The sequence below is a fragment of the Erythrolamprus reginae genome, chromosome 1 (genome assembly GCF_031021105.1).
Source record: "Erythrolamprus reginae isolate rEryReg1 chromosome 1, rEryReg1.hap1, whole genome shotgun sequence".
Lineage (NCBI taxonomy): Eukaryota > Metazoa > Chordata > Lepidosauria > Squamata > Dipsadidae > Erythrolamprus > Erythrolamprus reginae.
Window position 1 is genome coordinate 85,574,091 of NC_091950.1, and position 14,427 is coordinate 85,588,517.

At 40.2% G+C, this 14,427-nt stretch overlaps 1 protein-coding gene across 2 annotated transcripts in view; it reads left to right on the forward strand.

Moving 5' to 3' along the window:
• Positions 1 to 5,257, forward strand: part of TYRO3 (TYRO3 protein tyrosine kinase) — a 91,260-nt gene extending 86,003 nt beyond the window's left edge. For both annotated transcript variants that reach the window (XM_070757410.1, XM_070757416.1), the window contains exons 17-19: positions 123 to 282; positions 2,072 to 2,208; positions 3,754 to 5,257. In XM_070757410.1, the coding sequence (XP_070613511.1) occupies positions 123 to 282; positions 2,072 to 2,208; positions 3,754 to 4,117 (661 nt within the window). In that variant the 3' untranslated portion in view covers positions 4,118 to 5,257. The remainder of the gene's footprint in view (positions 1 to 122; positions 283 to 2,071; positions 2,209 to 3,753) is intronic.
• The last annotated feature ends 9,170 nt before the right edge of the window (positions 5,258 to 14,427 follow it).

A 14,427-nucleotide genomic window follows, 5' to 3' on the forward strand; every position in this document is an offset into this window, starting at 1 on the left:
AAAGAAAGAGTTCTAGTCTGAAGGAGAGACTAGTCTAAACCTTCCTATTCCTGTGTGTTCTTTCAGTCGGTGCTCGTTCTTCTACATCTTTCCCCACCTGCTTCTTTTTTGGTCTCTGTTAGGCTGGATGAAAACATGAATGTCTGTGTTGCTGATTTTGGGCTTTCAAAGAAAATCTATAGTGGAGATTATTACCGTCAGGGCTCTGCCTCAAAGCTGCCTGTGAAGTGGCTGGCATTGGAAAGCCTGGCGGACAATCTCTACACAACTCATAGTGATGTGGTGAGTGGAGATTTCCCCCCCCCCCTTTCTTTTTGTCCATTGCTTTCATAATTATCAGCGAGATGAAGAAATATCTATTATTCTATTTTGTTGGCTAGGTGTTCTGTGATCACAGTCATGTTTATTTTTGATGATCTTTGCACCATAATAGTTGTAGGCGTTGATACGGGTCAAGAATACAAATACCAGCCAGACCACAGCACAGATTTATTCTGCTTATATCATCAGGACCGAAATCATGGAAAGTGAATGTGCTAACTTTTGACCTGAATCTGCAGCTGCAACAATTTGTTTGCAAAACAATCAAATCACAGAGATAATTCCTAACAAAAATAGCCACTTAATTCACACCTTCCTTCAAAACACCCAGTCGGCAGGAATCTGATCTGGATCTCCTCCAGTCAGCACATTAAAGATTTTATTGGTAGAATAGATTTTAGATCTTTAATGTGGCATTTGTGATTATTTATAGGACCCTTGATACCTATCAAGTTTAATGCACTGTATTTTTCTTTTAAAAAATCTTTTAATTAAAATTTATACATTGGGGAGCAAAAGGCTCAAGGATAATAGGTATTTCGTTATATGTTTGACTCCCATAGGCATATTTAGAAAATAAAATTGGAAGATAAATCTCTACCCAAGACGCAGCAGTTTATGAAGTAATTCATGCTCCAAAATTTGCAACGTGCTCTTTAGCTTGGAAACCTATGGATGTAATAGAGCAAACCTCCATGTTTTTGATCATGGGATGTTTTTAAAGCTTGCTGATCTGATCTTGCGGGAGTATTTTGAATTAGATTTTACTCATTTCTACTCTCCATTCCATTTATGTAACCTTGTCTTTCTGCTTTATTATACAATGATGGTTGATTATATCATCCCAAGCTTGTATTTACACTTTGCTTAAATGCTGTACTGTATATAAAATATAACAATGAATTATATGATATTGATCATGCAAAATCTTGTTACGGCAGGACAGGCAATACAAATTTAAATCCCTAATTGGGAGCAGAATTTCTGTTGCCTAAATGAAGAGGTCGTTATGTGAAACATGTGACTGTACCACTTAGCGATACTGGCACAGTCGATCACAGTTGTGGTCGTTAGGTGAGGATCTCAAACCTCTCCTGCTCTGCCTCCATTTCAGTTTGCTCCACCCTTCTATGTTTCCCCAATCCCTGTTCTTTTGGGGGCCCTGCCCTTTGTCATCCGCTGCTACTCTCAACTGATATTTTCTTCCTCCCACTGATGTGCACCTCGCTGAATTTTGAGCATGTGACTGCAGGAATACTGCGCTGATTGTAACTTTGAGGTACAATCATTATCATTTATTCATCTCCATCACAATTTCAGTCACTGAAGGAATACCTAGTCCTAGAATGTAACCTCTGTAGCCCTCTGAGTTCTTAATGAAAAGGAGAGTGGACTGTGTACCCTAATCTGAAGTCTCTGTAGGTCCTTTCTTGCAAGTATCAAGACTTGGAGGTTTCTCAAAAGTAATGCACTATACGCAATAACTTTAAGTACAAAGGTTCATGAATTCAGTTCCCAGGAGAATGTGTGAATTCCATAGAAATCTGTTCCATATGAAATACAAAACTGCCACATACTGCCTCCTGGTGGTCAACATAAGTAAAAACCCAGGATATACATTTTTGTACAGGAAAGTAAAGCCATTACAGTACTGTACTGTATTTTGTTATTCCACATGTATTCCTTTGGCTATTATGTATATATGTTTAAAATATATGTATTTTTTCTTCTTCTTGTAATCTCAATTCAGTGGGCATTTGGTGTGACAATGTGGGAAATTGTGACCCGAGGACAAACTCCATATGCAGGCATTGAAAATGCAGAAATTTACAACTACCTCATCGGTGGGAACAGACTGAAGCAGCCCCCAGAGTGCCTCGAAGATATGTGAGTGGCTTACCAGCCTATTTTCTTACCTAGGCTTTGGCAAAAAATGTGCAGAAGAATAGTTAGGTTTTGAACAAGTTCAGTACTGTTTGAACAGAAAAACCTACTTACCAATCCACTTCTGTACATCTAGGAGTATGATTGCATCCACCCACCTACCTTTAATTTGAAAAAAAAAAATCTGGTGCACTTCAGGGAAATGTTTGTAAATTACTTTAAACAAGTGTTTATAACCTAAATGGACATGGGGGTACCCCACTGTAACAAATGCTTTAGCCCAGCACATATACTATTGTGTTATTGTACAATCACTAAATCATGTCTTCATAATCCCCGGACTATAGCAAGCCAGCCCTCCCATCTCCACTGTCCCAAACCTACGCTCTCAATACCTAACCATCTCGTTCTCAGCCATTCCCCTTCTCCTTTTACCTTCAGTCTTTCTCAACATTAGGGTCTTTTCCAGTGACTCCTCTCTTCTCATTAGATGGGCAAAGTATTTGAGCCTCAGCTTCAATATCTGTCATTCCAAAAACAGCCAGGGTTGGTTTCCTTTTACAGCATATATAATGCATGCTTATTGGGAATGAGTTGCATTTTGTGAAAGACATTCAGCATTTTAGTGTCCAAGTGTCTTATCACCTCATATATACAGAGGATTATAATTTTCCTTTGCTCTCAGTTTTGAAAGTTCCCAGTTTTGGAAATTTTAACACAGGGTAAGCATATTCTGGGACTTAATACAGCATTGCAATATATTTCCCCAAAGACCAAAATTCACAAATTTACAATGAAATTCATTGTCTTAGTTCAAGGGGATTCCAGGAATCAAAAATGAGGATTTGAAAACTATATGACCAGGCAAGAGTTGTCACTGCCGCTACCGGTGCAGTTGGGTGAGCACCTTTGGATGACTAGCGGGCACGCCCACGTGAGATTTGGCTTCTGCACATGCGCAGGAAGTAAAATCTCATGCGAGGACGCAAACGCGTGTTAGATTTTGCAATTTCTTTGGAACCCAATACTGTATATGAGATACAGATTGCAGGTTATCCACCTTGCATTATTTTAACATTTATTTATTATTGCCTTATAATCCCAGCTATAATTTAGTAAAGCACATATGATTATTTCACAGTCATAGTTAATTTATTTATACACACAACACTCGGTTAATCTGAAAAAAAGTGGATCTTGTACTTATGGGAAAATGCTAGGAAGGAAAAAAGAATACAACATTCCCCAAAACATAGATTTGTGCTTAATAAACGCACAGAACAGATTGTTCAAGTACAGTAACAATTCAACAATGACGGAATTGTCATGTAAACGATGCCCAAAAGTGTAAAAATATTATTGTGTAATTTCAGTTTAAGGATCTTGAGAAATTCTCCAGTGGGCAGAATATGTATTTCTATCATTCATTGGCCTCCGTATCCTACAATATGGAGCTCATTATCGGCAGCCATTTTCAAGAGGGAGGGGTGTGCAGATGGCTCTTCTCGTTTTTGTCTCAGCACTCTTGTCCTCTGACTTGCCTTGCAGCTACGATCTCATGTGCAGATGCTGGCATTTGGAACCCAAGCGGCGGCCAAGCTTTGGAGCTCTGAAACTGCAGCTCGAAATGATTTTGGCAAGACTGTCGTTGCTTTCAAACAGCCAGGACCCTCTTTATGTCAATGTTGGGAGATCCCAAGAAGCTTGCAGGAGCGAAATCACCATGAATTGCCCTTTTGGAGCCTTGAATGGGGAAATAGGAGCAATTGCTGCAGTGACTAGTGACTACCGTTACATCACGAACCCGTCGTGCCTTGGAAACGATGCAGAAAGTGAGAGACATCAGGATTTATATGACGGAGAAGCCCAGAGCCTACTTTACGACCTAGAGATGGGAGCAAAGCTATGTTAGCCCAAATAACAACAACAACAAAATAGACTTCACTTCTCCCTCCAATAAGATGTGTCTATCTTATTGCATCTTCTTACAGTATCACCTAACGGAGATGTTTGGAAACTGCTCTTAACCAATGGAAGTTTTAGTAATTAATGTCAGTTGCATCTGTGGCTTCTGACAGCTGTTTCGGAGCTAACATCTCAAATTAACAGAATCACCTCCTGGCCTTCTGAGAAAAACCCGGCAATTGTCCGTGAAACACAGTGTGAGTGGCCTCTGGACAGCCTGCTCAGTGGCAGTATTCTCCCTGGGAATTGGGGTTAAGTACTCTGCATATTTGTGGGTGAAGGGTTGGGGTTTTTTGCTACGTATTCTGAACCACAGATACTATATTTCAGAGCATGAGAAACAAAGAGCCTAATTTAGCAGTAGCTACCTCAGTGGTCCTCAAACTGAGTTCTGTACAGCTGCTTCTCTACAATGAAGAAATATTGGGGGGGTTTCCCCTCAAAGTGGTGTTTAGGAAAGCACCAAGGAAAGCACTCGTAGAAAGATAAGGAGATTGAACAAAAGTGTTCCAATGTCCCTTTTCCCCCCACAGATTCTTCTTTAAGTATTCCCCCCCTTTCTGATTTGAATCATACAGATTCCCCCCCCCTATTTATAATAAAACTGATCATGTGGGGGATGTTAGAATTTATGGGAATAATGCAAAACTAATAAAGGCAACTGCATTAGAATAATTTGACATCAAGATCAAAATCTTGGACCCATTTACCTGATAGTAAATCCCACAAATTCAGTGGGATTGACTTGTCAATAGGTATTATAAACTCTGCAAAATTCTGTCAGTGGGCACACTGTTTGGCATACAGCTTCACTTCTGTTTCCTGTCTAGCTACTACAGTGATATGGCTGAAATGTTAGCCTTGCTTTCCATACGTATTCCTTGAGAATGTGGAGGAGCTAAACCTCTGCCATAATGAAAAACAAAGTGCTGAGGGGTTTCATATGGGTTATAAGTACAGTACAGTGATCCCTCGATTTTCGCGATCTCGTTCTTCGCGAAACGCTATATCGCGATTTTTCCCACCCGATGACGTCACTCTCTTCCTTCCTTTCTCATCTTTCTTTCTCTCTCTCTTTCTCTATCTTGCTTCTTCCTCTCTCACACTCTCTTCCTCCCTCTCTCATCTCTTTCTTTCCTTCTCTTTCTTTCTCTATCTCTCCCCCTCTTGCTGGCGGGCGGCGGGCGGCGGGCGGGCGGGCGAGCGGGAGCATCAGCGAGGAAGACCCAGGGAAGGTTCCTTCGGCCGCCCAGCAGCTGATCTGCTCGGCAGCGCAGCGAGGAGCCGAATCGGGGTTTCCCCTTTGCGTGGGCGGCGGGGAAACCCCGATCTTCGTCTGCTCGTTGCTGCTGCGCTGCCGAGCAGATCAGCTGCTGGGCGGCCACAGCAGCAGCGAGCAGATGAAGATCAGGGTTTCCCTGCCGCCCACGCAAAGGGGAAACCCCGATTCGGCTCCTCGCTGCGCTGCCGAGCAGATCAGCTGCTGGGCGGCCGAAGGAACCTTCCCTGGGTCTTCCCCGCCGCCCACGCAAACTCCACCATCTGCGCATGCGCGACCATGAAAAAAAGGGCGCGCATGCGCAGATGGTGTTTTTACTTCCACAACCCTACATCGCGAAAAATCGATTATCGCGAGGGGTCTTGGAACGGAACCCTCGCGATAATCGAGGGATCACTGTATATATTGCTTATAAGTAAGCAATAACATTTTTTGCTATGAAAATACACACATAATGTCTAAAACAACAAAACGAGGTAATTCTTTAAAAACCTATTAAATTTATGCATTTTAATTTTAAAAAAAAATAAATATTAACCCCTCTAAATAAATGATTGACTGACATCAATAGAATACTTAAGAGGATTTTTTACCCCAATACAAAGAAAGAGTTGTTTTCAGGTTGAAAGCTTGAGAATCACTGGCTTGTTAAATTAAACATCTTCTTAAATGCTTTTCAGCTTTTCAGCAAAAATTAAGTTCCATTGCATTATCTTGTGCCTTTTTAAGTTACCCTACCTTAATTAAGCAACATTCCAGAAAAAAAATATTCCATTTTAAATCTGTGATTTCTCAGTTCAACTTAAATGATTAGTCACAATAGGAAAGTACTGTATCGTGTGCTTTTAAATGATATGTCAATTAATACATTTGGGGGTTTTTCTAGCTATTTCAAATATAATGTAAGACTTAAGGCTAGGGTCCCTAATGTGATGTCCAGAAGCAGCAATGTGCCTACTGATATATTTCTTAACATCTGCAAATATCTCTACCTTACTTGATTGTATTTATTACATTCATTTAGTAAGCAACAATGATTGGAAAACTAGCATGTTCTAAAACACAGCCCCAGCATTAAATTTCTAATAATATACCTGGGCTCTCAGTGGCTGCAACTTGGGGGTTTATTTTCCTTCTAGTAAAAGATGCTTGTGACTAACCTCTTTATTTTAGCAGCCATTTGATGGGAAAGCCTATAGTATTCTTGTTCTGTCCCAGCGTCAAGCCCCCCTCCCCAAAATATGATGCACACCATTAGATTTAGTACTAAAAGTTTACTACTAATAAAAGTCTTAGCAGTTTTGTGTCTCTTCTAAAAGAAAGTAAAATCTAATAAATTCTTCACCATACTGCTAATAGTGTCTTAGCAGCTGGCCAGAGTCCCAAGAATAGGTGAACACAATAACAATTACTAGATTGTAGCACAGTTCATTATCATAGACATAGCCCAGAATTAATTAATGCAGACAAGAATGTGGTTCTTTTAAAATCATAAACCGGAGACAATAATGAATGAATGAAACGGCGCTGTCCTCTGCATCGAAATGTTGCGTGACTCTGCCTTAAATAGCCTGAGAGCATGGCCCAGTAGCTAGCAGTGCTACTCAGCCTCCTCCTGAGTAACCACTCTTGCCTCCTATAGGCCCTGCAAGTCCTAGCATCAAGAAAAGGTTCCTCCTCTTCTCCTGAGTCACTCATCTCAGGTGGTGCAGAAGGCCCTGGTTGCTCTTCAGCCTCTGACACCACATACTCTTCACTCTCATGCTTGGGTACCAGGAACACAGGCCACTTGGAGTGTGCCAGCACTGCCTTTGGGTCCTCTGTATCCATTGCTAGTTGCGCACAACGTGAACGGGCCACAACAATTCTTTTTAAATGCTCACTGATTTTAAAAGGTTAAAAAGGCTTTAAATAGTTAGCCATACTCTCTTTTGTAAGGTGTTCACCAAAAATATTTCTTCTTCCCAATTGTCGAAAATTGGTAATCTAGAATTTCTGTAATTATAGTCCTTGAAGAAATCCTCATGAGGGACCTTGACAAGGTTCTTTCGACCTATTAATTTACCTTTTCATTTTCCTTTTTGATCTTTTTTTTCACAAAAATGGGGTGCTTAAACATGATATGCCTCCAGGAATTAAGAGAGGAATGATCATACTCGGATCACAATACTTATCTGTGCTATTCCATCTCTGCTTGAGTTCTTAGACAGCTTTTCCCTACCCTAGCTCTTCAGATAAACGTTAAATGTGAATGTTAAATTCCATCACAAGATATTGAGCTGGGCTGATAGAAGAAACTGCATTCTGTAACATCTGAAGTATTGTGAGCTGTGGGAGGCTCCTCCATTATCACCTTTCCGTGTAGCTAAGAAATAGAACCCACCGGAGTCTCTACAGATAAGACCATGGCATGGTCTTACTGAGCTGTGGTGCGTCACTGGTTAGAATGCAGTATTGCAGGCTAATTCTGCCCACTTCCAGGAGTTTGATCCTGACCAGCTCAAGGTTGACTCAACCATCCATCTTTCTGAGATCAGGAAAATAAGGACCAAGATTGTTGGCAATATTCTGACATTGTAAACTGCTCAAGAGGGTATTGTAAAGCAGTGGTCCCAAATATTTGAGCACCAAGAACAGGTGCAGTGGAATATTTTTCCCATGGACCAGTGTGTGTGCGTGCACGCGCGCATAGCTGCATATGCTACCTATATCCTGCACATGTGCAGATGAGGCTTCACTCACTTGCGTAGCCTGCTCCTATGGGGCCTGGGGACCCCTGCTGTAAAGCACTATGGAGCAATATAAAAGCTAAGTACTATTGCTATTAATTAATTATACTACACTTAGGGGATAGTAAAAAAGGTCCCTGCAAGAAAATTGGGAGAGAAACAATTTATTAAAAGGCAGAAGCAGTACTTGGCCTTTTCCTATTTCTATCTATCCTATGGGGGGGGGGTCTTAATTTCTACCACCAGATTCCTTAATAACCATTATGAACTATATTATAATGTTCATTTCCTTGTCTGCCTTGTTTGAATGTTTAGTGACTTTTTTTTTTAACATGAAAGCAGGGAAAAGCAATCCATCCTAGCCAGAAAGGGCAATAACAAGGATGGCTGTTGTCCAAAAGCCTTCTACACCTGAACAAAATCTGTGTGTATGTGTTTGGGAGTGAAGCAAACTGCTTCTACGCCTTATTCAACCACATTCCTTCACTACAGGGACCTCTCCGTGCTCTATAACCCAATGGAATAGAAATGTCACATCATCACAATGCAGTGTTATCAAAAGCAAGTCTTTAATGTGGTGCATGGTAAAACAGAGAGCATGCTAATGATACAATTACGAACAATAGTCCCTTCAATGATGTTAAGGAATTCTATATTTCATGTTCTGGCTTGAAGTCAAGTAGTTATCCTTTGTGGCCCAGTTTCAAATATCACATTTGCGTCTAAGTCTCAACCAGAAATAAATGTTCTGCAATGGTTTATGGGTACTTACGCGATTGAATTAAACCTCCCTTCTGTTAAACTTAAAAGAAGCACAGGAGACTCTTTAAAACTGCATATCCAGGCTTTCATTGTAGTGAGTAACAATACCATATGCCCCATTATACTGTACCTGCATAACAGATGTGGGTTTCTATCAGTTCTGACCATTCACCTGAACTGGTAGCAACCCACTGGTGATGTCATGGAACCAGATTGCTTGATGCAGGTCTTTGGAGGCCACCATCTTTTAAAAGTTATTTTGTCTTCTGGGCATGTGCAGAAGACGAGTTTCTGGCACTGCTCATGCAGCACCATCTTCTTTTTGGCTTTTGGGGGGGAATTTTTCTCATTTTTTTTGCTACTGCGGCATGGTCACGCAGCGTGGGAGGAAGTGATCTGCCATGGAGATAAGTTAGAACCCACCCCTGCTGCATACTAAGAACTGAATGCTTTTCCTTGTGTATTTTTCAATAGCAGAAGACTAAAACAAAATCATGCACAATGAAGAGATTCTTTTGGACTTTGGGAAATCCTTTTTTTTTAAAAGGGTGTGTGTGAAGCTGTATTGATTAAAAAGAAAAACCTTATGTGAGCACAGAATCCTGATGATAGAGTTGGAATTAAATTGGGATATGATGAGAGTGACAAAGAACAGCGCGGAGAGAAAGATGTCCAGACATTCTTTCCCCTTTTAACTCTTGGTTAGTGCTTTGTTGGTTGGTGTAGGAATTCAGTTTCAGTGAATTCAATTGGATTTACTCTCAGATAAATGCCTGTGAGGCAGCCATTTGGCAAGAACAGCAAATGTACATATAAAATCTAATTTTCTGAAGCATGTATCTAGTTTTTATGATTTTTTTAAAAAAAATAAAATATGTACTGTGTCTTATTAACTGACTGATTATATGCTGTTAAGTTGCTGTCAACTCTTAACAACCACATACATATTTTCCAGGACAGGAAGAAATCTCAATTTGGTCTTCCTACAGTGTTACCCAATTCTACTGTAATTGAATCCATCTATCTAGTAATCATCCCCGTCTTCTTTTTCCTGCCAGCATTAGGCCTTTCTCCAAACAACAAGATATTTGCATAATGTACCCAAAGTAAAATAATGGAAGCCTGATAATTTATGCTTCAAGTAAAATCCCTGGGTTGATTTGTTTGAAGAAACATTTGTTTTCTTAGCTCTCCATAGTATTCTCATGACTCTACTCCAACACCAACACTCAGAAGTTTCAATGCATCTTTTATTCATTTCACTTTGGTTGCTTTTTAAAAACCCAGAGTAGAATTGATCACACTGATGCATGGAATCAGTGGAATGATAATATAAAATGCATTGAATCCAATGTTCACTTTTATTTCTGCAAATTGAATAAGCAAAATTGGAGCATAAGATTTCATCTTAATACATTAATGATATACTACCGGCAGGATCCAAACAATGTGTTAAATGTAAACCATTCAAAGAATTAAAATGGGCTCAACATGATCTTGATCCAGAACCAGGGAGAGGGGGAAGCCATGTTCAATCTTTTAAAAGGCAGGTAGTGTCTAGCCCAGTGATGGCGAACCTATGGCATGGTGCCACAGGTGGCACATGGAGCCATATCTGCTGGCACGCGAGCTGCTGCCCTAGCTCATCTCCAACACGCATGTGTGTGCCGGCCAGCTGATTTTTGGCTTGCACAGAGGCTCTGGGCAGGCGTTTTTGGCTTCCAGAGAGCCTCCAGAGGGATGGGGGAGGTTGTTTTTACCCTCCCCTGGCTCCAGGGAAGCCTCTGGAGCCTGGTGAGAGCAAAACACGAGCCTACTGGGCCCACCAGAGGTTGGGAAACAGGCTGTTTCCAGCCTCCAGAGGCCCTCCAGGGAATGGAGGAAGCTGTTTTCGCCCTCCACAGGCATTGAATTATGGATGTGGGCACACACATGCTTTTTTGGCACCTGAGGAAAAAAAGGTTCACCATTACTGGTCTAGCTCATCAGGAGAAATGCTGTTCCAGCTGTAGTGATGGAGAAGGCATATATTTCCTGTAGTGATGGAGAAGGCATATATCCATATGTCCAGTGGCAGTGCTTCTTAGCACTAAGAGTTGTCGGAGAGGGGCGGCATACAAATCTAATAAATTATTTATTATTATTATTATTAATAGATGGGACACCAAGCATATTTTAAATGTATTTACATCAGATTTGCAAAGAAAAGTAGAGATAAACCCACAAATAATTGGCTTCTATGGCCATACTGGGGCCTGCATGCCGTTTTTGTGTAAAAATGTAGAAGAAGGTGGCTCAGCAGAATGACTTAATTCCATCAACATTCTTCATCCTCAGACAAAATCTAAACTTCAAGACCTTCTTCATAATATCTGACCTAGTTTTTGTTTTTCTTTCTTCTTCTGATTCTAATGTCATATCAGTCTCATAAAGAGTTCTGAAGAACACAAATATGGGCAGCCCATCAAATTATGGGCATTTTTGAAATAGAAATGGGATCTTGTGGTGTTAAAAGTATTCTATCATTTGTAATCGATAGTGTTCACACATCATTTTAAAATTCTGTTTTATGTGAGATGCAGAATTTAATTCCTTTTTTGAAAATTGCAAATGCAAGCAGTTCTTGACTTACGACCATTTGGTACGTTGCTGTTTGAAATTACAACGGTGCTGAAGGAAAGGAATAAAAGGTCATTGGAATTATACAGCTGCTGCAAAACCTCTATGGTCACAGGATGAAAAATCAAGTGCTTAGCAATCTTCCCGCCCAAATGTCCAACCACAGGATGTGGCAACTGCCTCTACCCACCTACCTTCCCCCCATCCCACCCTGCTGGGTCCTTCTTAATGACTGCAAAGGGGAGAGGTGGGATTATGGACATTGAACGAGGCAGATGAGTGCCTTGTTTAACAATTACAACAATTTATGGCCATAATCCTGGGCTCAATTGTGGTCCTAAATTGAGGATTATCTATATCCCAGATTTTGAGCCTTAACCAGATAGAACAATATCTGGCCAGTAAACACTCAGTTCCATCCAGTCACCCTGACTTTACCCCAGATTATAAATGCATAAAAAGGGAGTTTTTAAAATCGTTGAATGTTTTATCTTGACGTAAGCCACTCAGAATTGCCTGAACTGCAACATGGTCAGCAAATAAATTATCTAATTCTTAAAGTAGGTTAGAAAGCAAGAGGCTATGAGTTCAAGTGCCTCCTAAGCCATGAAAGCCAGCTGAGTGACCTTGAGCCAATCACTTTCTCTCAGCCCAAACCACCTCACAAGGTTGTTGTTGTGGGAAAATAGGAGGAGGAAACACTGTTGGATATGTTTGCCACCTTGAGTTATTTATAAAAACATTAAAGGCAGATACAAATAATAATAATAATAATAATAATAATAATAATAATAATAATAATAATAATAATATATTAGATTTGTATGCCGCCCCTCTCCGAAGACTCGGGGCGGCTCACAACAACATAAACAGTGTACAAACCCAATTTTTAAAACTACAATTTAAAACCCTTATAATAAAATAATCACACAATCCAATCAAACCATACACCAACCTTGACAATTGGGGTGTGTGTTAATTTCCCCATGCTTGGCAGCAGAGATGGGTTTTTAATGACTTATGAAAGGCGAGGGGGGTGGGGGCAGTCCTAATCTCTGGGGGGAGTTGGTTCCAGAGGGCCGCCACAGAGAAGGCTCTTCCCCTGGGTCCCACCAAACAACATTGTTTAGTCGACGGGACCCGGAGAAGGCCAACTCGGTGGGGATTGAGGATTAATACTACTTATAATTCTCATCAATTTAATATGGGATAATTTAAGGAAAGGGCTTTTTCATGCAGAGAGTAAACTTATCATCTTCCAATTCTGTGGATCAGATGTTGCCCTTGTTTTACTGAAAGGGCAACATCTGATCCACAGAATTGGCAGGTGATAACTTTACTCTCTGCGTGAAAAAGCCCTTTCCTTAAATTATCCCATATTGAATTGGTGAGAATAATAATTCCCCAGTCTCAATGCTGAGGTAGCACTGGTTTCAGAATAGGGCATTATTCTGCCTCAGCAATGAAGCTGAGACAAAGTCTGCTGGGATATTTTTGTGTTGCCCCACAAACTGGAGGAAATTGCATTCACACAGCTCTGAGGAACAGCAATTGGGAATCAAAAGAAGTGTTGGCTGTCTGGCAAATTGCTATAGTGATGATCAAGAAAGAACATTCTGTTACAGTTTGCTGAAGGCAAGGCATAGCTCTTAATAAACACTCCAGACGCGTCTTACATTGCTTAAAGAACTCCTAAATTAAGCTAATATATATTTTGAAAACTGACTGAAAATACACTTGCCTAAAATCAATCTTCATGATGTTTATTTCAATGTGCGTTCTTTAACTCTTCATAGATTAAGCATGTTTACTGGCTTAAGCTCCCATGCTACATACTGCTCTAGATATACAGTAATTCTTCTGAATATATCTGCCAAATGTTGAATTATTCTCTTGCGATATAGAGAGCATTCATGCATTTGATAATTATCAAGGAACAGAAAGTATAGTGCAGCAGTTTAATAAAAAGAAAGAGGAAACAAAGAAAGGATGGAAAAACTGGAACAAAATAAATTTGCTATTTCCATTTTTCTAAACATATTAATAAACATGTACAGTGTTCCCTCGATTTTCGTGGGGGTTGCGTTCCGAGACCGCCCGCGAAAGTTGAATTTCCGCGAAGTAGAGATGCGGAAGTAAATACACTATTTTTGGCTATGAACAGTATCCAAGCCTTCCCTTAACACTTTAAACCCCTAAACTGCAATTTCTCATTCCCTTAGCAACCATTTAGATTATTACTCACCATTTTTATTTATTAAAGTTTATTAAAAAAAATATTTATTAAAGGCGGACAAATGTTTGGCGATGACGTATGACGTCATCGGGCGGGAAAAAACGTGGTATAGGGAAAAAAACAGCAGAGTATTTTTTAATTAATATTTTTGAAAAACCGTGGTATAGCCATTTCATGAACTTTGAACCCGCGAAAATCGAGGGACCACTGTATACTTATATGTGTAAGCTCAGAAAAAAGGGGAAAGTTGAGATAAACTCTGATGAACTACCTTGTAGAAAACATTGCCAATAACATTTTATGGAAAGATTCTCAAATAAATTAGGTATGGTGCCAGTGATGGGCTACCAAAATGTTTACTATCACACTGTGGGCATGGCTTATGCATCTTGTTTCAACATCTTTCAGTGCAAATTGGGTGATCTGGGGTAAAGCTCCATTTTTGCTATCCCACTGTGTTCCTCCACTCCTGTCCGGGCAGTAGCCCACCCCTGATTATCTAATATATAGCGTGTATATACACACACACATGCACAGCTCCTCTAAAATTATACACATTCAACCTCATTTACTGCGATAGGAAAAACATACCCAGAGCCTAGGAGGGAAAAAAAGAAAAAAAAAAATCAAAA